The 20,489-nt window shown below is 36.2% G+C and overlaps 3 protein-coding genes and 2 pseudogenes across 5 annotated transcripts; 1 reads left to right on the forward strand and 4 right to left on the reverse strand.

The window, feature by feature from the left end:
* Window positions 1-1,109: 1,109 nt before the first annotated feature.
* On the reverse strand, window positions 1,110-3,273 carry LOC145585618 (pentatricopeptide repeat-containing protein At3g50420 pseudogene; annotated as a pseudogene).
* A 592-nt stretch (window positions 3,274-3,865) lies between these two features.
* LOC145586735 (uncharacterized) lies at window positions 3,866-9,613 on the reverse strand. 3 transcript variants are annotated; one of them, XM_081643641.1, is made up of 9 exons: window positions 9,418-9,612; window positions 8,384-8,549; window positions 7,987-8,109; window positions 7,671-7,818; window positions 6,790-6,879; window positions 4,952-5,006; window positions 4,735-4,857; window positions 4,381-4,437; window positions 3,866-4,242 (listed from the first exon to the last, which is right to left on the reverse strand). In XM_081643641.1, the coding sequence occupies exons 2-9, from the start codon at window positions 8,539-8,541 to the stop codon at window positions 4,112-4,114; spliced, it is 885 nt and encodes a 294-aa protein (XP_081499767.1). In that variant the 5' UTR covers window positions 8,542-8,549; window positions 9,418-9,612; the 3' UTR covers window positions 3,866-4,111. The 3 variants fall into 3 exon arrangements, with proteins under 3 accessions (XP_081499767.1, XP_081499766.1, XP_081499768.1); XM_081643640.1 differs by having other exon boundaries at window positions 9,398-9,612; XM_081643642.1 differs by lacking the exon at window positions 4,381-4,437 and having other exon boundaries at window positions 9,398-9,613.
* An 848-nt stretch (window positions 9,614-10,461) lies between these two features.
* On the forward strand, window positions 10,462-13,817 carry LOC145586734 (LRR receptor kinase SERK2-like). Its single transcript, XM_081643639.1, has 4 exons — window positions 10,462-11,058; window positions 11,497-11,757; window positions 11,859-12,710; window positions 13,101-13,817. The coding sequence occupies exons 1-4, from the start codon at window positions 10,629-10,631 to the stop codon at window positions 13,580-13,582; spliced, it is 2,025 nt and encodes a 674-aa protein (XP_081499765.1). The 5' UTR covers window positions 10,462-10,628; the 3' UTR covers window positions 13,583-13,817.
* A 2,435-nt stretch (window positions 13,818-16,252) lies between these two features.
* LOC145585619 (pentatricopeptide repeat-containing protein At2g45350, chloroplastic pseudogene) lies at window positions 16,253-18,454 on the reverse strand (annotated as a pseudogene).
* Window positions 18,455-18,717: 263 nt separating this feature from the next.
* On the reverse strand, window positions 18,718-20,153 carry LOC145585620 (uncharacterized). The gene is made up of 2 exons (XM_081642322.1): window positions 19,797-20,153; window positions 18,718-19,647 (listed from the first exon to the last, which is right to left on the reverse strand). The coding sequence occupies exons 1-2, from the start codon at window positions 19,851-19,853 to the stop codon at window positions 19,036-19,038; spliced, it is 669 nt and encodes a 222-aa protein (XP_081498448.1). The 5' UTR covers window positions 19,854-20,153; the 3' UTR covers window positions 18,718-19,035.
* Window positions 20,154-20,489: the final 336 nt, after the last annotated feature.

Consider the following 20,489-nt stretch of genomic DNA (forward strand, 5'->3'; position numbering starts at 1 on the left):
CGTCCTATTGTTACCAGAACGGCTCGCCAACATTAGTCATTTGTAGGTACATAATACATTAATACTGCATACAAAGCAATATGTGATGATCTACTAAAAGAAAAGCAATATGTGATGATATCATCAAAATTTGCTTGTACTACTCTCCAAATATTGGACTAGGAAAAGGGGGATGATTAAAACTTGGAACATGGCACGAATATGAAAACGATCATTTGTCAGCAATGAAACTATATATTGTGTAAATCAGAGGTCAGTTGCAGACTTGCAGAGGCTGCTATTTTATTTCATCACAGATTCCTGAATTTTTGGAGCAGCAGTAATTCTGTTGGTTTAGAACCACAAAACACGGCTCCATAAGATACCACAAATACAGCTTCCCAAATTAGATTCAAATTTATCAATCATGAGTTTACATTCACAGGTCAGGATGCCTTATAACTCTTAGTAAACCGGATGCTAGCTCTGGTACATCAGATTAACAGCTACCTTTTTTTTTTTTTTTTTTTTTTTTTTTGGTGAAAGAGATTAACAGGTACTTCGTATGTCTTAAGAAGGTTATATCCAAATCATGTTCCACAACACCTAGAATTACATCTCTGAAAGAGAACATAACTGGACCCAATCAGGGAACACTGAAGTTATCACTTACTGTAGTCTACATTTTGTCACGGTATCTCTTCATCACGGTAAACCATCTTATTAGCTTACGGTTTTTGGTACTACCTAGCCATATAACAATGGCTGCAGCAAGAACGAGCAACCTCATAATGAATTACATAGATTTGGCCACTATTGTAGGATTGTTGGACATGGTCAAAATACAGGTCTCAAGATCAGACTTGGTAAATTTATGCACGACCAACAGAGGGTGAAAAGAACCAAAAACTCCTTGTTTACTTTGTTCTTTCCAGATACATGGCAAGGCATAAGTTTCCATAACTCTTTAACTGAAATTGTGGGTGTCCCAACACAAAATTCTTGGGGCAAATCGAAGAGTCCAGGTAGCATAATTGTTGTGAATGTGTGGTGCTTCGTCTTTGATATTATGTTTCCCCAAATCAAACTATTGTATCTGCAACATGCTTGTTAAGCCCTCAGGGCCCGTTGATACCTATATCTCAACAATTATTCTATGCCTGCATAGTTGACGATGATCCTTATGTATTATATTTATATACCATCAATATCTTGCCGTAACATCATATTTCCTTGCAGTATCTTTAGCTGAGCCTTTACTTCTTCAATCTTCGGGTGTGATTGATCACCTGATGAGAAAACTTCCAAGCTTTTCAGTGTCTCAACCCAGCTCAATCCTGGATCCTTTTCCAACATCATACCTCTTATCCTTTTCCTGACTTCCATGACACCATCCCAACTCCCCACAGAAGCATATAGATTTGAAAGTAAAGTATGAGTTGCACTATCCTGTGCATCAAGTTGTAAAATCTCCCTAGCAGCAAGAAGTCCCATAGACAAATTTTTGTTAGAAACAGCAGAACTCAACACAGTTCTCCACAATGCAAGATGATCCTTGCCAAAATCTGACTCATGAATGATTTCCACCGCCTCTTCTAGCAGCCCTGCTCGACTGAGCAAACTTACCATACAAGCATAGTGCTTTAACCCCGGATATAGTCCCTTGTCCTTCATGTAACTCCACAAGCGTTTCCCCCTCTCAACTAAACCACAGTGGCTGCAAGCAGAGAGTAATGAAATAAATGTAACTTGATCTGGTTTCAGACCAAGAATTAGAAACTCATCAAACAGTTTTATTGCCTCCTCAGCCTTCCCATGGTGACTGTAGCCGCCTATCATCGAGTTCCAGCATTTCAAATCAGGGTATTTGATCTCAGCAAATATTGACTTGGCAGCTTGCAGGTCACCATTTTTGGCGTATGCATTGATTAGACTTCCACATACTGCCATCTCAGAATCACACCCAGTTTTTATGGCCAAAGAATGAAGCATTTCGCCTTGATTCAAAGTCGCAAGATCAGCACATGCACTCAAAGCACTACTTAGAGAAAAGTCGTCAATTTTATGACCTTGTTGCCACATATCATAGAAAAATTTGATCGCATTTGCACTATCTTCAACCTTAGAGTAACCGGAAATCATTTCAGTCCACAGAACCACATCTTTCTTTGAGATTGTGTGGAAAACCCCTTCAGCAGATTCAAATTTTCCATGTCCAAAATACATGGAAATCAGTGGACTCCCAACAAACACACTGTTATCCAAACCATATACTATGACCTGTGCATGGAGGGATTCCCCATAGTATAAAATTGGGCACTCTTGAACGGCAGAGATCAAAGCTGCAAAAGTATATTCATCTGCTTTACAACCAGCACGATGCTGCAGTTGAACAAACAGAGCCATAGCTTTCTCGCCTTCTCTTTTTACTGCATACCCTGCCATCATCGAGTTCCATGACACAATATCCGGATTCTGGATTCCTTCAAACAAATGGAATGCAGATTGGGTGTCGCCACAGCTAGAGTACATGTCAATCAATGCATTCTGCAGGGGCAAATCTAGGTACACACCAGTCAAAATAACTTGTGCGTGAGCAAATCGACCAAAAGAATAATCACACAATCTTGCACAAGCATTCAGTACCATTGAAAACGTAAACTCCGTTGGGATAGCACCACTCCTCAACATCTTTCTAAATAGACATAACCCTTCTGCCATCCTATTGTTTTTCACATACCCTGATATAATACAATTCCAGGAGTACTCATCTTGAATTAGCACATTTCCAAACACTTGATTCACAGAACTTAAATCCCCAAAATTAGAAAAGAAACAAATCAAAGCAGTCTGAACCTGCACATCGAACAACTGACCAGACTTAATAATCAAGCAATGAAGAGCTAACCCATGTAACCGGTCTCGAGCAGCAGAAGCCGACTGCAATAGGCTTATAAACGTTGCCCCATTTGGTGTAAAACATTGAAATCTCATCTGGGAAAACAATCTAAAAGCATAAGAACCCAAATCAAGACGACGGGCAAAGGCCGAAATGATGGAATTGTAAGTAATGAAGTTTCTTTGAGGCATTTTGTCGAACACAAGGCGGGCATCAAAGACCGAACCGCATTTCGCATACATTGAAAGGATGTTGTTATGGAGGAATGGTTTATGGTAAGTGAATGGTGTTGAGGATGTTAAGATAAGGGCATGGAGTTTCTGGGCTTTCTTAAGTGAAGTAATGGTGGTGCATTTTTGTAGGAGAGAGATTGTAAGAGAAGTAGCTTCATTCATTTGTGAATTACAAGTTTCTGGGTTAACTGCAAGTTCAATTCTTGACTGTTGAGTGCTTGTTATTTAACCAAAACAAATTGGTTTTTTTTCCGCCAAAAGTCGTTACAGCAAGGTTGTTAAATACCAACTGTTAAGACTTATAGAGGCTATTTGTCGTACTCCCTCCATCCCTAAATTACATTCCTACTTCTAGCATTGAAGGGAGTAGTAGCATATTTGTTCCGTTTTTAAAAAACTTTTAAGACTTAAAGAGGTCATTTCTAGTAGTAGCATAATTCTTTCGTTTTTTCAAACAATGCTAAGATTTAAGAGGCTGTTTGTAGTAGCATACTTGTTCCGTTTCTTAAAGTCATTTGTTGTAGTAGCATAGTTGGAGTACTACGTAAGATTTTACAATTGAACACAAGTGATTAAGAATTTCATCACTCCTCAAATTTTGTCTCTGTTCTTCTTTGTTCATATTTGAAATCTTTTTAAGAAACGAAAAAGTTAAATAAGGAAGCACAATAAACAGCACAGGAGTATAATCCCTCTGATAAATAGTAACCACTAACCACCTGTGTTGAAACTTGGAAGAGCCTAAGAGGTTCAGTTTAGAAATCAGTATTTGATATTGCCTATAAAACAAAAATCAGCTTAACAGTAGAATTTACATTTACATGATACACCGGATCACGTCAATTTCACATAACCTCATCAATACTACCTCGGTCCCTATTTAAATCAGATTGTTTTGTGAGTCACAAAGTCCAACATGGACATGTTGATGAAGAGAGTACTTGTATGCGGATCCAATTATAATAAGGGACAAACGAGGTAATACATTTGTCTAAATAACTTAAACTTGAAAAGGAACCGGGTTTCTGTTAGGCCATGACTCGATTTTCTGGAAATATTTAGCTGGGACAGCGCCATCAAAGCCTTCTGTGAGTATTACACCATTTTCAGACTTGTAAAACTTCATTCCATCTGCCAAGGTAAGACATGGTAAAAAACAAAAATTCCATCAGATTTCATCAGGGGGTCTATGTTGTCACTAAAAATTACTTTCGACAAGCTATGAGCAGCAGAGTTATAGATATAAAATACAGAAACCTGGAAGTGTACCTTCCATTGCATTCTTGGTGTCTATGAAGATTATCATGTTAACATCACGCCTAAAACCTGGAAAAATTGCCCAAAACACATCATTGTAGATTCATGGCAAGTAATACGAGGAGTTTTTAACATATCATCATTGATCACATTAGTAATTATGTTATCATTTTTGCAGAATTTCTCGTGTACAATATAACATTATATAGGGATAAAAATACTGCTCACAGTGTGGTGAGAAAAATATGAGAAATAAATCAGTAAAAGAAACCATGCAGAAGATTTGCAAACCTTAATGGTCCAGAGGAAATCACAAAAGACATTAAAACACTGATCAGGAAAACTCTCCATATACAGTATACATACCACTTTTTACTTCTCCATCTGATGGTAAGCCACATGCAAAGTGAACGTGCAACCTGCTCATTCGCTTGAGACCAGATGCAAGAATAGATTGAAGAAGCCTCTTATATGTACCATGAACACAAACTACATATGAAAGAAATTTCAAAGATTTATCTTTGCAACAGAGTAATTTGCCAGCAAGCAATATGGGATCTGAGTCCTTAAGCGTAGTGCATACCTGGGATCTCTTCAGCAGAAAGGATCGGCTTCAATAAACTCTCACTCTCTACAGACTGAATAACCAAAGAGAGAAGAAATAACAGTGAATCAGATGTTACAGAAAAGAGTTTGTCAAGAAACATCTATTGTTTTTAGAAAGAAAATAAAACGACAAAGCACTAGGTGGATTTTCCCCAAGCTCCAAAGACTACTCCCTAAAAACCTCACATGGAATTGGAAAGCCAAGGGTCATGGCCATATCGCTTTTGCGGTTTTGCCAATGCCCATGGGTAAGAAAGCTTGAAACAAGTTCGGATGGTACTTGGAAACCTAATTTTTAAGGATTTGCCTCTACGTTCCCATAAATTACATAGCAAAGAACCAAGAGGCCATTTTGCACACAAATTTTAGCCTCAATCTCCCTATTCAAAGCCAAAAAAAAAAAAAAAAAGAAAAAAAACCTCAAACCCGATTCATCATATTCTCCCCTCTCCCCCAAACACCAAGTATTTCTAATCATTCAATTCCCCTTTATTGCTATATATCCTCATGGACCTCACAGCTTCAACCCCAGGCCAAATATTCTCAACTTTAACATACTACCTTCCCCATTCTTCTGCCTGCAAGTGCAACACACTACATTCCTCACTCCAACTGCCAGTTTATTTCCCAATGAGAATGCCCTAATCATCTGCTGACCTTAAGTCACAGTAAAGCTGATGCCATTTTCACCACCATAATAACCAGAAAGGACACAATAACAGCATATTTAAAAATGTATATGAATATCTGTCAGCTAACGATAACAATGATGAGCCGTAAATGGTTAAATTTGACCAGCAAGACTCCAAATTAAAATCCTTCATGGTCAATTCTACTACCAAAGGAGCATCCTGGGAGCTGAACTAATGAGACAGGGAGCTAGTAGGAAACTTGTGCACTACAAGCTATAAATGGTTAACTTTGATCAGCAAGGCTCCAGATTAAGAGCTTCATGGTCAATTCTACTACCAAAGGAGCGCTTGCGAACTGAACTAATGAGACAGAGAGTTAGTAGTGCACTACCAAGGACATCAACTCTAAACAGCACGATGAGGATATAATTGTTAGCGGAAGGGACTGTTGGGTGGGAAAGGTAGGAGACCTAGGAGTGAGCTGGCCAGCAGATGGAGGTTGTTAGGGGTGAAGGGCTATAGAGAGAGGGAACAAGAAAAAAAAGGTTGACAACAAGATAAAGATAAAATTGTCGGTGATGGGTTCAATAGAAGACGCTATAATGAGGGTGCTGAGAAAGGGACACTTGCATTGAGGGATAAAGGAGATTTTATTCCTGACCACATCACCGACAAAATACAACAACAACAACAACAAACAAACAAAAAAAAAAAAAAAAAAAAAAAAAAAAAAAAAAAAAAAAAGAAAAAGAACAGCATATGATTGCCCTTCCCAATCAAACACATTCTGTAAGTTAGGGGTTTCCTTTCCTTTTCCCTTCTTTATCTGTCTCTCCTATTTTAACCAAACAAAGCCATACTAGGAACAAAGAATATGTAGCATGGCAATGCAAAAAGATTGTTACTTCCATTCTGAATTCACGAAATAATTATTCATTTCCACCTATAATTGTATATCTTCCCCTTTAATTTCAAAAAATCCTCCATTATTTCCAAGATGATTCAAGTCTATTTAAATTAGCTTATGAACTGAACTAAAGTAGAATCCAACAATCTAGGTCTTCTCCATTAGTCCAGAGCATTGAAAGGATCAGGAAACGAAACTTGATATTGACTCATGGAGCAGTTCTTGACAATTTTTTTCTAGATTAATACACAATAATATTACTGCAAAATAGCTAACCTTTAAAGTATGACCTTGGTTTGCACGTATCCACAGCTCTCCATCCTCTTCCAAAAGGCCAAGCCTCTGCTTATTGTCTATCCTTACAGCCTGAAATTTTTTGCATATCAGTGTGAAAGAGTACTGAGAACAAAAGAACTAAATGAATCAATGCCAAAGACATAAGTATGAGCTATTATAAGAATAAAATAAGATAAAGCCTTGAATTTATTTGCATGTGTTTACAGAGCCAGAAAATAAAAGCCCCAAATTACTTGTATGCTTAGATTCTAAAATAGAACCTATTCAAATAACTTGTTGGGTTTCAAATTGGCAAAGTTTTTGGTACATTGTACTCCGTAATACATATGTACTTGTATCAAATTTGGATAAAAAAAATATAGTCTAATAAAAGGAAATACAATGTCTAAAAATGTATCATATTAATAACTATTGCTTGTCTTTTTTTTTTTTTGGAAAAGTAATGAGTTAATTTCAGTACTTGATCGAAAAGGGGAGGGAGAGAGATTGGAAATACGAAGTATAATGATAAAAAAAATGGATCTTTCAAAATCTTTTCACATCAGCAGAATTTATAGAAATGAATACATCAGACTTCTGGTCATAAATAAGGGGTAGGAAGGCACAAAAATTGAAGGGGAAAGATTCAAGGACACGTATAATAGATAAACTAGAAAACTATGTCTATGATGGTTGATCTTATGAAATGCTCAATGAAAAAAGGCAGGAATGAAGAAAATTGTGAATTGTGCCTAAGGCTTAAATGAAATATGGAAACACAGCAGAACTATAATCCAATCATAAAATTCATATCAACTTTCAACTTATCTTACAAGATTGGGTGATCATCAATGCGTGAGAAAAATAGCGATGGGACTTACTTCTCTAATTTCATCAATAGAATGTGAGCTTAATGGGATATTTGACCTTGTTTTCATGTTCAGCTTCAATAAATCTTGAAGCTTGACATATCCATCACTACGCATGTCCAAATTCAGCTCCATTGCATTATGTCTCAATATACGTACCCTAATAAACACAAAATGCTTGATTATGTTTCCAAATCCAATACAAAAACAACAAAATGTTAACAGTCTTGAGCCTTATGAAAAGGGTTGCAATGTTTATAAGGAAAAAAATAGTCTTCAGAATGCAAGGGAAATAATGTATAAATAAAAAAGGTTGTGTAGAACTTACAACAGTCTACCAAGAGTATCAATTCTATCTGAAGTACCAGTTGGAGCACCACGACCATGACCACGGCCTCTTGATCCGCCACGATTGCCTCTCGTGTCTCCATGTTCTCTTCCTCCAGCTAAACTGCAGATTACAAAAACAATAACACAAAAATTAAACTAAGAATTTTTTGACCTATAGACATGATCTGATTGGAAAATAATGTTCATCCAATCACTCTATAAAAAATCTTTATCGATAGACAATTGGTTCTCAATTCCTAATATACAAATCGATTAATAATCACTAGGTACATGACTTAAACTAACAAAAGTAAAAAATAATCCAGATAATTGTTCTACTTAGCATATTTATCAATGAACTTCAAACATAAACATAGAGGATAAAAGAGATAAACCTCGGTATATCGCGAGCAAAAGAAGAGAAGGAGAAGCTACTGCTTTCTCTGCCTCCATCCATTGTAAGGAGAGAGAATTGTCGCGGAGGAAGAAGATGAAGAAAAAATGGGTAATTGATAGCCTTTGATGCTACTGTTACCGGCAATCTTCGGAGCATTAATGTTCCTATAGAAGGGAGTCATAAGATCATACATTCATACCACATAGAAGTCATAGTATAACACAATAATACAATAAATCAACATTTTATACACTACAAAATTCCATACCCATATAAATTAATCATCAATTTTGAAAAATTAATAGTCTTTACTAACCCATACCCATAAACAAAAATTCCCAGCATATATAATCAATAACACAAATTGAATGTTCCTATAGAAGGGAGTCATAAGATCATACATTCATACCACATAGAAGTCATAGTATAACACAATAATACAATAATTCAACATTTTATACACTACAAAATTCCATACCCATATAAATTAATCATCAATTTTGAAAAATTAATAGTCTTTACTAACCCATACCCATAAACAAAAATTCCCAGCATATATAATCAATAACACAAATTGAATGTTCCTATGGAAGGGAGTCATAAGATCATACATTCATACCACATAGAAGTCATAGTTTAACACAATAATACAGTAATTCAACATTTTATACACTACAAAATTCCATACCCATATAAATTAATCATCAATTATACAAAATTAATAGTCTTTACTAACCCATACCCATAAACAAAATTCGCAACATATAAAATCAATAACACAAATTGAATTGAATAAATTCGCAAAGGTGGGTTTAAGAACACCCAATTGAAATTGCAATTTGATAAAAGCTTACAATATGAACTAATGATCAACATAACTACATTATAATTGAGTAAATGAAATTTCAATGATTCCCATAGTATGTAATTCATCATATTATTCAATTAATTGCATCAATTTAAACAAGAGTGTTTAGTGAATTGAACAAAATAAAAAACTTAGAAAACAGACATGAAAGATTAGGGGCATGCCGTAGGACGATGGGCGGCGTAGACGGCGGGGGAAGGCAGCTGGGTGGCCGGTACGGCGGCGAGTGGCAGGCGGGAAGGTGTGATCCAGGTTGTTCGGTTCACAAAATTTCTGGGTTTAGAATATAATTTATCTATATTTTACTGTATGATTTTAAGAGCTATTTCAGATTTTTTAAGCAGAGTAATTTTTTTTTTTTTTTTTTTTTTTTTTTTTGCCATTTTGTTCGGAATAAATAATATGTACTACAAAGTATGGGGTACAAGCTCGACAATCTTGCTAGTGTACAAGCTCTTAACAAGCTAGAGGTGCCAAGAGGAGAAAACATACATATTGCCAGAAAATGCTAAGTGATCCAAGATGGGAAGTGAAGGTAGCTTATGTGTATCGTGAAGGAAATAGAGCGCTAGATTGGTTGGCCAACTGCGGAATTATTCGAAACTCTCAACTTGTGTTTTTCAATAATAAGGTTCCGATAGAGTTTGGTCACATTTTAGAGGAAGATACTAGGGGTGTGTATTTACCATGCTTTGTCCCTCGTAGTTAGCTTGTTTTATTTTTGCTTTGTTAGTTTGTTATTTTTTTCTTTTATTTTCTTGTATTTGGTCTTTGTACCTCTTCTTAAAAAAAAATATGGGGTTTAGTATTCAGAGAGTTGAATTTGGCTCATACCAATATTCATAGATATCAAATAAAAGAATAAAACTTCATTCTACAAGCAAATCAAACCTATAATATTAAGAATCAAGTTCAAAATTCATAACATATTTCATTCCTACCTCCAAGTTCTAACCCTATTGCTAGTGAACAAAAGTTCCAAACCTATTGCTAGTGAACAAATATCACACATTTACACGTCCACAAATGACAAACCATGAAATCATAGTGAATTAGTGACAAGTCAATTTAATTAATTAAAATTGCAAAAATGCAAAGCTTGCACAAAGCCAAAAATAGCTACACAACAATAGTTTCTGAAACGGGTAACCGGAGCTTCCAGTCACCCTCACAAACACCACCATTTCAAATTCTAAACACTCACTTAGTCACTTCCTTTTCTCTACTCACTCATTCCCTCCTTTCTTCTTCTTCCTCACATCCCTTTCTTCGCCCACATTTTCTCTCTCCTCCGCAAACCAAAGCACACACTCCCACAAGTTAAAGCACTCATCTTTTTTCACCCTTAACCTTTTCACCTCAAACCCAGAAAAAAATGAAGCTAATCCATTGTTTTATCCTCCTTTTTCTACCCCTTTTTCTCATATGCCCACCAACTGTTTGTGAAAATGCCGAGCTGAAGACCCTCATTGATATCAAAACCTCTGTTGACCCTCATCATACATTTCTTTCTTCTTGGACTGTTAATGGGGATCCTTGCAGTGGTACATTTGAGGGTGTTGCTTGCAATGAGTTTGGCAAAGTTGCTAACATTTCATTGCAGGGTAAAGGGCTTGATGGGGTTTTACCTGCCGCCATTGGTGAACTTAAGAGCTTATCTGGGTTGTATCTGCATTTCAATAGGTTGAGTGGTGAGATTCCTAAAGAAATTGCTGGGTTGACTCAGCTTACTGATCTGTATTTGGATGTCAATTACTTCAGTGGCAGCATTCCTGAACAAATTGGAAACATGTCTAATTTGCAAGGTCGGTTGTCTAATTTTCTATCTAATTTCAATATGTTATTCAGTACTCGTGTTGGATACGACTTGGCTATTTTGTGAAAACTTTCCATGAATGTGGCGTTATATGAAGTGTCATGACTTCATGAGTGTTCAAGGATCCGACATGGGTACTTGAGGTGAAATGAAGAGAATATGTAACAGTTTTTTTCTTCTTCTTTTTCTTACCTTTGTTTCATTTTAATCTTGGTTTTAGAAAATGCATATGTATTTGTACTTGTCAATTTGAACATGTGATTGGAATTGCTAATTTTGATATATGCATCTGCAAATCACAAATTAGGAAGCAAAAAGGAAATTTGTTCTTGCTTATTAGAAAGGTTTTTGTTTTGCATTTTGCAGTATTCGAAATGGGTTTTGTAGGTAACTGAAAGTGTTTCAATTTGCTTGTCTTATATTGCAGTGTTGCAGCTATGCTATAATAAGTTAAGTGGGAATGTGCCAACACAGATAGGTTCTCTCAAGAAGCTTAATGTTCTTGCTTTGCAGTATAATCAGTTAACTGGTGCTATTCCTGCTAGTTTGGGAGGTTTGGATATGTTAACCAGGTTGGATTTAAGCTTCAATAGGTTGTTTGGTCCGATTCCAGTCAAGTTAGCTGAAGCACCCTTGTTGCGAATTCTTGATGTTCGGAACAATACTCTTTCTGGCAATGTGCCTGCTGGTAATGTGAATTTCTACTCCATCTATTTAGTCAAGATTTGCTCAGTAAGTTAGCGGATGATTGGGAAAGCAAGGAACTAACATAAATTCTGTAAATTGCAGCTCTGCATAGATTGAGTGATGAATTCCAATATGAGAACAATCCAGGTTTATGTGGAGTTGGGTTCGCTTCCTTAAGAGTTTGCTCTGACTCTGACAACCAAAGCAAGAATAAACCCGAAGCTTTTACACCAAGTTCTTCTGGGTTTGCAAGGAAAGATCTACCTGAATCAGCAAATCTGCCCTCAAATTGCAGCGGCTCGCAGTGCTCAAAATCTTCTAAGTCCTCCCATGCTGGTATTATTTGTGGGGTTGTTGCAATTGCGTTGATCACCGTTATTGGTCTTTCAATGTTCTCAATGTACCGCCGCAGAAAACAAAAGATTGGAACCAACTTGGATATTACTGATGGTCGGCTTAGCACTGACCAGGCTAAGGATGTTCACAGGAGAAGTGCTGCACCTCTTATTAGTCTTGAGTATTCAAATGGGTGGGATCCTCTGGGAAAAGGTTCACAGGAATTATTTGAGAATTATATGTTCAATTTGGAGGATGTGGAGTCTGCTACCCAGCACTTTTCTGAAGTGAATTTCCTAGGGCGGAGCAATTACTCAGCTGTTTACAAAGGAGTGTTAAGAGATGGATCTATAGTTGCTATCAAGCGCATAGCCAAGACAGGCTGCAAGACTGATGAAGCAGAGTTCTTGAAGGGATTGAAGATCCTGACTTCCTTGCAGCACGGAAATCTTGTCAGACTGAGAGGATTTTGCTGCTCAAAGGGGAGGGGAGAGTGTTTTCTAATCTATGATTTTGTTCCTAACGGAAACTTGCTTCAGTATCTCGACTTAAAGGATGGCACCGACAAAGTTCTCAATTGGTCTACTAGAGTTTCCATTATCAAGGGCATTGCCAAAGGTTAGTGTGAGGTTAACTCCCCTTGATTGCTACATCTGCTTTCACAATGGTTCTGTCATTCATGTTATACTTTGAGTTACATACGCCTATGTTGTGTGCATGGTCCAAGAGCTAAACTTTACTCAAGAAAGAGTCTTAACTGGGGTGTTGTCAATTAGATGCAGTTCTTCTATAAGTGTTTTTAAGTCTTACTTTTAAAAATATGGATCTTCTTATCACAAATAAACCCCAACAAACTTTACTACATAGTTGGAGGAGAATTTTGGAGGAAAGCTTGAATCTTTGCCTGATGAGCAAGATGAACAATTAGGGTATTCTGACCAACTTATATGTATTAGTAATATCATTTGAAGTTCACTAATTGTTCCATTTTACTTTTTTTCTTACCAGGTGTTGATTATATACACACCCCACAGGGGAGTAAACCTGCTTTGGTTCACCAAAATATATCGGCTGAAAAAGTGTTGATAGACTGGCGCCTTACTCCACTACTCGTGGGATCTTGCCTTTACAAACTCCTTGCCGATGACATTGTCTTTTCAATGCTGAAAGCCAGTGCAGCCATGGGTTACCTTGCTCCGGAGTACACAACCACCGGAAAATTTACTGATAAGAGTGATGTATATGCTTTTGGCATAGTCCTATTCCAAATCCTCTCAGGTAAAACTAGAATTGACCAGTCAATTCGTCAAGGTGCTGAGTCTGGAAGATTTGAAGAGTTTATTGATGCAAACCTACATGGGAAGTATTCAGAACCTGAAGCTACTGAGCTTGGTAAAATAGCTTTACTTTGCACCCACGAACTCCCTCATCAAAGGCCATCAATAAACACTGTGAGACAAGAATTAAGTCTGCTTGATGACAGTTCTTAACTAGGAGATTATTTTCTTGCCCTGAGTTTTTCCAATTAGTGACAAATGGGCAAATGCTAACTGCCGGCTAATCTCATTTGCGGTGTATAAGTCATTGTTGTAGCTTAAGGTTGTTTGTAGGCTAGTCTATTAGTCTGTTGCTGTTATAGAAATTTAGTGCAAGTGCCAAATGCACGATTGATGTTGTAATCTAATTAGAATTTTCAGGTAGTTGTCCTCAATACTTCAATAGTCAGTTAGTCACTACTTATGTTGTACTGTTGTATGAATCTTGTTTCTCCGACTCGCTAGATTGATGCAGTATTGTTGCATAAATCTTGTTTTGAATAAATCCATGGCTGAAATTTATCTACTTTGGCATTGCCTTTTTTAATTTTTGGCTTAAAACAGTACAGCATAAAAGCCACAATAATCGCAAAAATACATGTTAACATCAATTAGCTCACATTAATATAGGATTAGATTTTTAAAATCTGTACTTTAAATACAAAAAAAGTCACGTTGGTCTCACAATAACTAATACGGACTACTCCGTAGATGAAATTGTCTCACACAGGACTTTCCTACAAAGGGTCCACGCCAGTCTTTTCTTCAAATGCATGTACAGAACTTCATATTTAAGGAATTAAATATGGTTCACTGTTTGAAGTGCAATAGATCAGGTTCATCATTGACAAAAGTTAATAGCAGGAGAATTGCATGTGATACAGGTATGTGACAAAAAGATATGTACAGGTTGAAATTTAGTAAACATTTCACATTTGGAGTAAGCATCATCATTAAGTGTTTGAGTGGAATTACATAGAAGTGAAGAACTCATATTGGGGGCCCATTATGACTGGAGAAAGCTACTGTCCTAATAACTACTGCCCATGTGAGTTATGGGCCCATTACAGCCCTTTACCAATATGACAGAACTCAGAATAAAACACTGTATTACTGATGTTTTTAACCATTTGCCTTCATTTTTAAAAAAAAAATGAAATTTTTTTGATGACAAATTCCTATTTCCTACCCTACCAAAAAATAATAGGGAGTAGTTATCAAGATTAATTAATATAATGAAGAAATAAGTAAAGATTGAAGTGAGCGTAAAGGGAGAAAAAACTTAGGGCTTGTAATTACTTCCTTCTTCACTTATTATCTTTCACAAAATGATTAGAAAATAATAGAGTATTAATGATAGAATAGATGGACATCAGGACATGAAATGTGATAGTAGTTGAAATATTTAAAATTGGGTTGGTTCTATTTAAAGAGAGGGAAAAAACAAAAACATCACTTGAAGACTTTTTAGGGAATACATGTGTTAAATACGGGACCGTGTCACACCCATCATCAAGAGACAGCCCAAAGATAAAGAGGTTTCATCTTAAAACCATATGGTTTTGGTTATAAGAGTAGCTTCTTAGCCTTATTAAATATATAACTATGTAACATTTAAATCAATTGTTTGAAAAATTCACGCGTCAACAAGGTATTATATTGAGTGATAGAAGTTAATTAGTTGTTTGGCCTTTAACCAGCCCGAGTGTTAGACTAAACATGTGGTCTAAGTAGTATGATCTGCACTACAGCAGTATAGCTTCTACTCCTGCTATAATCTAGCAAGTTTTCTTCCTAATCATCTATGCTATAAATATAATGAGAATAATTCATTTACTCTTAAATGCAATAGTTCCCATAATTGGTAAAATACCTTGCAAATATTGCATATATCTCCATGTTCAAATATACAAATGTAGACAATTTTTTATCAGCTCAACATGTGAATGGACAAAAATTGCCCTAAGGTGATAGATATGAAGACATTTTTTTGTCTTCATCATTGGAAAATTGACAAAAAGAAGAATCTAAAATTCACACATACACAGAATTTTTTTTGTTTCTCTCTCTTGCATAGTTGCATGTGAACATTTTTTGTCTTAATTTTAACTAGTGGTTTTGTCCCTGCTTTCTTTCACAATTTAAGCTCTCCTTTTCATACTAGTCTGCTCAATTTCACAAGTTATGTTCTACTGAGACTGCTGGAAAAATCTTCCAGTATACATTTGCAACAATTTGAACTTGAAATCCTAAAATCTTGGTTGTGATATTTCTAGAGTATAATATGAATTAACAGGAAGAGAAATTTCAGCCTCATTATCTTGGACACTTGTAACATACAGGACATTTTTGGTCAAGTCCGATGTTAATCAATTTGAGACTTACAGACCATCAAGATTATTTTCTCTTACTGAAAATCTATGTTACTTTGAGACTTCATTTTCCCATATATATCCATGTCAAAACTCGACACTTTGACTTGGGTATGACACTAAGACACTTTATTTTGGACCAAACTAAGGCGAAAATTTCATAATATGACCATGTCTAACACTCATACCTATGGTCATAGTAACATTGGGGAAATACTGAACATGCATATTGATCTATGGTCACACATAAGATCAGCTGCTTGAAGACGAATGACAGCAGCAGTGAATTGGGGGATTATGAATTCCATTTCTTTATCTTAATTTCATCTGACTAACATTCTAGCCTGGTATTATGGTTTCTACAATTTATAATCTCTGCCCTGAATCAAAGTGCAAGCAAAAAAATAAAAAAATCAAAATGATGAGACTAATTTTGCACAAGTATTATGGATGGACAATTGGACATTAAGTATTGTCGCCAACCTTCAAAAAGTGACTATTAACATCATATTTGGTTTATAATTACATTTACATTAAGCTTCTGCAATCTGCATGCATATCTGTATAGTATAAATGCCTAAATGGAATATATACATACATTCGATGATTAATAGAATGAAGTCGTACCTAACTAGTTAACTAGTTCCAGCTCTGTGACTTCTGATTCCAACTTCAAGCTGAATCCTGAAGCACTGAAGTTGTCCAACAAAGAATAGACCTCTCCAGTATGAGGATGAGAATTATCTCTAACAAGAAACTCTTGGACTGCTCCATTGATTTCAATAGAACTGCAACCAGGAAGTTTCTTCAATGCTTTGTTCTCCATTACAGATCTAATCCTGCTAACATCTTCCCACATGCCAAATCCAGCATACATGTTAGACAGAAGCACATAAGAGCCCGAGTTCCTAAAATCAAGCCTCATAAGGTGCTCGGCAACCTGCTGCCCTAAATTTAAATCTCCATACTTAATACAAGCACTAAGCAATGTCCTCCAAATGATGTCATTTGGTTCAATAGGCATCTCGTCTACAAAAATCTTCGCTTCTTTTAGGTATCCAGCTCGACTGAGGATGTCAACCATGCATCCATAGTGCTGAAGCTTTGGCTCCAATTTATGCACTCTCCTCATCAGTTCGAAACACATTTTTCCTTCCTTCACTAAACCAGCATGACCACAAGCATTTAGTAGACCAATGAATGTAATATCATCAGGCTTCAGAAGGAGTTTATGCATCTCCATGAAAAGCTCAAGTGCCAATTCACCTAAGCCATGAACAGCTAACCCTCCTATCATGGCATTCCAATGATCAACATCTTTCCATTCCAAGCTCTCAAATACCTGAATTGCACTATCAATGCTGCCACACTTTGAATACATATCTATAAGAGCCACGGCCAGACTCCCATCAATGGTAATTCCAATGGTCTGAATATAGGAATGCACAGCAATTCCCTCATCAACCTGTCCTAATTGAGCAATGGCAGAAAGAACTAAAGAGAGCGTAATTCTATCAGGGAACAAATAGTCCATTTGTAATAGACCATGGAAGAATTTCAGTACTTCGAGGAAATTTCCATTTTGAACATATCCAGCCATCATGGCATTGCAAACCACTATATCCTTTCCAGGAGCTTGATCAAACAAATTCCTAGCAATGTCAAGAGTACCGATCTTTGCATAACCATCGATCATTGTGGCCCAAGTGATTACATCTCTTTTAGGCATCCGGTTAAATAAATCATGGGCAACTTCCATTTGTTTGCATTTCACAAGTCCATGAATCATCAAATTCCAAGTAACCATATCCCTCTTAGGCATTACCTCAAACAACTCCCAAGCTTTATCAAGCTCATCTTTGAACTGTGTATAACCACCAATCATAGAATTCCAAGATATCAAATTCTTGTCTCTGATCGGCATACAATCAAACAACTCCCTAGCAAGGCTCAAAAACCCTGTTTTCACATACCCATCAATCATCGCATTATAAGAAACCGAATCTCTCTTGGGCATTCTATCAAACACTTGGCGTGCAAGCTCAACACACCCACATTTCACATACAAAGAAATCAAACAATTTTGCAGATACAATTCCGACCCAAAATCCAATTTTTTCAACAACCCATGAATCTGCATCCCTTCTTTCAAAAACCCAGATCGAGAACAAGCTTTCAGAACCAAAGAAAACGAGTATTTATCAACACAAACATCATTCTCAATCATGAAACTGAAGATGAAAAGACCCTCCTTTGGTTCAAAATTACCAGCAGAAACTGACTTAATAACCAAATTAAAAAGAAAAGGATCGAAACGGGTTTCTGGGTTCGAAATAAAATTATGTTTCGACAACAATAGGAATCGAGCAAAGTGGATTAGAGGTGAATAAGGGGAAGAAGAGAAATTGAGGATAATTTTTTGGGTAAGATTAGGGTTTTTGATGAACCCAGTTGTAATAAGGCGAGCATGAATTTGTTTGATGTCGTTGAAGGTCTTGCAATGGTGGAGGAGAGAGAGTGTAGGAACAGTGGAGTTCCATGGTTGAATTGGATTTGCAGAGAGTAGTAGCATCAATTTTAGCGGGAAAATTAGCCCAACAAATTGTAACAGTGGATAAAATGCTGTTAATATGGTTATGATCTATAGATAGGGCCATAGGCTGCTTGAGGTTCTTTGGAGGAATAACGTCGGTCTGTTTTACTCGACTTATTTTGTTTAAAATAATTTTACGGTGTACTTTTTAAATGAATTTTATCTAAATAGTTGAACTTGTTTTATTCCAAAGTTAGAATCATTCGACCATGACTTAAATGTAGTATATTTTAAGCAATGCAATCCGAATTGAGTATGTAAGTTTTATTCTATATTAGTTGTATTGTATCGTTCACCCAAAACTATCAATATATAAAAGTATTGTCATTGCAATTTGAAGATGCTTACAAGTAGATATGATAACTTTATACATTTGTTTTGAGTACTACATAGATTTGTGCAATTGTTGCTAATCTTATTAGTACATAATCTCTAACAATTTTCGATATAAGGTGTACATAATTTCTTGAAACTAATACAAATATGCAGAGGACATAAATAGAAATGCTACATTTATGGATAGAATTGTTCCTTATCCATAGACCCTAATTGATTGAATTAACAACGAAAGATCGAAGCAAACATCTAAGCTTTTCCAAAAACAACAAAGCTAGATTTGCATCACGATTCATAACGTAATCCTAAATATTTACATAAACAACCTAAGCTTGAATTACTTTTTGTTGAGGGGAAGTTACCCTAAACACATGCTCTTCACCAGTGCATTTGTCCACTTTTACTATCCATTTACTCCTCTTTGTATTGAGTTCATTACCATTATAATCCCGAATACCATGATTTTTAGGCACTTTGCTAACCAATAACCCTTCTCCAATAGGTAAGAAATGACCCCCTAACTCGTTGCACGAGGGCACTAGATGTTGCGCGTTGTACCCTACAACTAATGCCCCACCTTTACCTTGAATCCTTCCTTTTTGAGCAGTTTTGAAAATTACATCGTGACCATCGATATTACAATCGATGGTCACAAAATCCGCACTCTTAAACTGATTAGTCAAGAAGTTGAGGGGATCCCCTATCACAAACTCGACGTGGTCCAAGTAACGTGACAACTGTGATTTCGACGCCTGGAGCTCCGTTGACCCGGGTAAGATACAGACCACCCGACCGCCAGTCTGTTGGGCTGCAGCCACAAGGCCCAAGGTAGTTGGGCCTGCAATGGACCCACATACCTCCACCATAAGTTGAGCATTGTTTCCCCCTGCTAGGGCTGATATGAACTCTACTACATCAGGTTCTTTGCCTCTTTTGCCCTGCAAAAATGACCCATAATAAAGATTAATTACAAAGACTCAATCTTTATTCAAATTAAACTCCAAAAAATTACAAATAAAGTATTTAAACTGATAATTAAAATTTTAAAAAAGGTTATACATATATATGGAGTATATACTAAACTTACCATTTTGATGGTTCTAAGGTAAGCTCTAGTGGCATTTTCAGCAGACCAATGAGACATTTTGGTGTAAAATCTTGTAATAAAATGTGTTGATGCAACTAATTAATTTGCTTTGAATATTTTTTTTTTTATAAGAAGTTTAAGGTTGAAGTGAAGTTATGAAAACTAGATATAAGAAGGGTATATATACCTAGAAAAAGAGGCCTAGATTTGGGAAGCAACTAAGGCAGGTTCTTTCCATATTATTAAAAAGGACCTTTAATTTTAGAGCTATTACCAACTAACGTGCTGACCAACAGTTATTTGTTTACTAAATGTTTAGTACTACTCCATACTGCAACCTGAATTTTTATTGAGATAAGTTTGGAAATATCTGAGAATGATGAATTGATAATCTTTTTTATAATGACTTGCAACTAAGGAAATGTAACCATTAAAGTTTGCGACCACTACCAGTGTACGTGGATTTGACGTTTAAAAATTTAGAGTGTGTTGAAATCAATCATATGCCATCTGTGTCACTGCATTTGTAACTCTTAACAAACTAACGATATCTTTTTAGGGGCGTTCGCAATCTGGTTTAGTGTGGTTTGACACACAAACCAAACCAAACCAAACTATAATAAGTGTAAATTAAAGTAGATTACACTCTTAAGAACCCTAGATATTTATATTAAAGTAATACTAGATTAGGTT

This window comes from Chenopodium album, chromosome 16, assembly GCF_948465745.1.
Source record: "Chenopodium album chromosome 16, dcCheAlbu1.1, whole genome shotgun sequence".
Classification (NCBI taxonomy): domain Eukaryota; kingdom Viridiplantae; phylum Streptophyta; class Magnoliopsida; order Caryophyllales; family Amaranthaceae; genus Chenopodium; species Chenopodium album.

Excerpts from the sequence above, each read along its gene's own strand:
- LOC145586735 (XM_081643641.1), bottom strand. The coding sequence starts at position 8,541 with ATGCTCCGAAGATTGCCGGTAACAGTAGCATCAAAGGCTATCAATTAC. Across the intron at positions 6,880-7,670 it reads CTATTGATGAAATTAGAGAA|GCTGTAAGGATAGACAATAA; the intron begins GTAAGTCCCATC and ends AAAAAATTTCAG. Across the intron at positions 4,438-4,734 it reads AGATGGAGAAGTAAAAAGTG|GTTTTAGGCGTGATGTTAAC; the intron begins GTATGTATACTG and ends CAATTTTTCCAG.
- LOC145586734 (XM_081643639.1), top strand. The coding sequence starts at position 10,629 with ATGAAGCTAATCCATTGTTTTATCCTCCTTTTTCTACCCCTTTTTCTC. Across the intron at positions 11,059-11,496 it reads AAACATGTCTAATTTGCAAG|TGTTGCAGCTATGCTATAAT; the intron begins GTCGGTTGTCTA and ends CTTATATTGCAG. Across the intron at positions 12,711-13,100 it reads TATCAAGGGCATTGCCAAAG|GTGTTGATTATATACACACC; the intron begins GTTAGTGTGAGG and ends TTTTCTTACCAG.
- LOC145585620 (XM_081642322.1), bottom strand. The coding sequence starts at position 19,853 with ATGTCTCATTGGTCTGCTGAAAATGCCACTAGAGCTTACCTTAGAACC. Across the intron at positions 19,648-19,796 it reads ACCTTAGAACCATCAAAATG|GGCAAAAGAGGCAAAGAACC; the intron begins GTAAGTTTAGTA and ends TCATTTTTGCAG.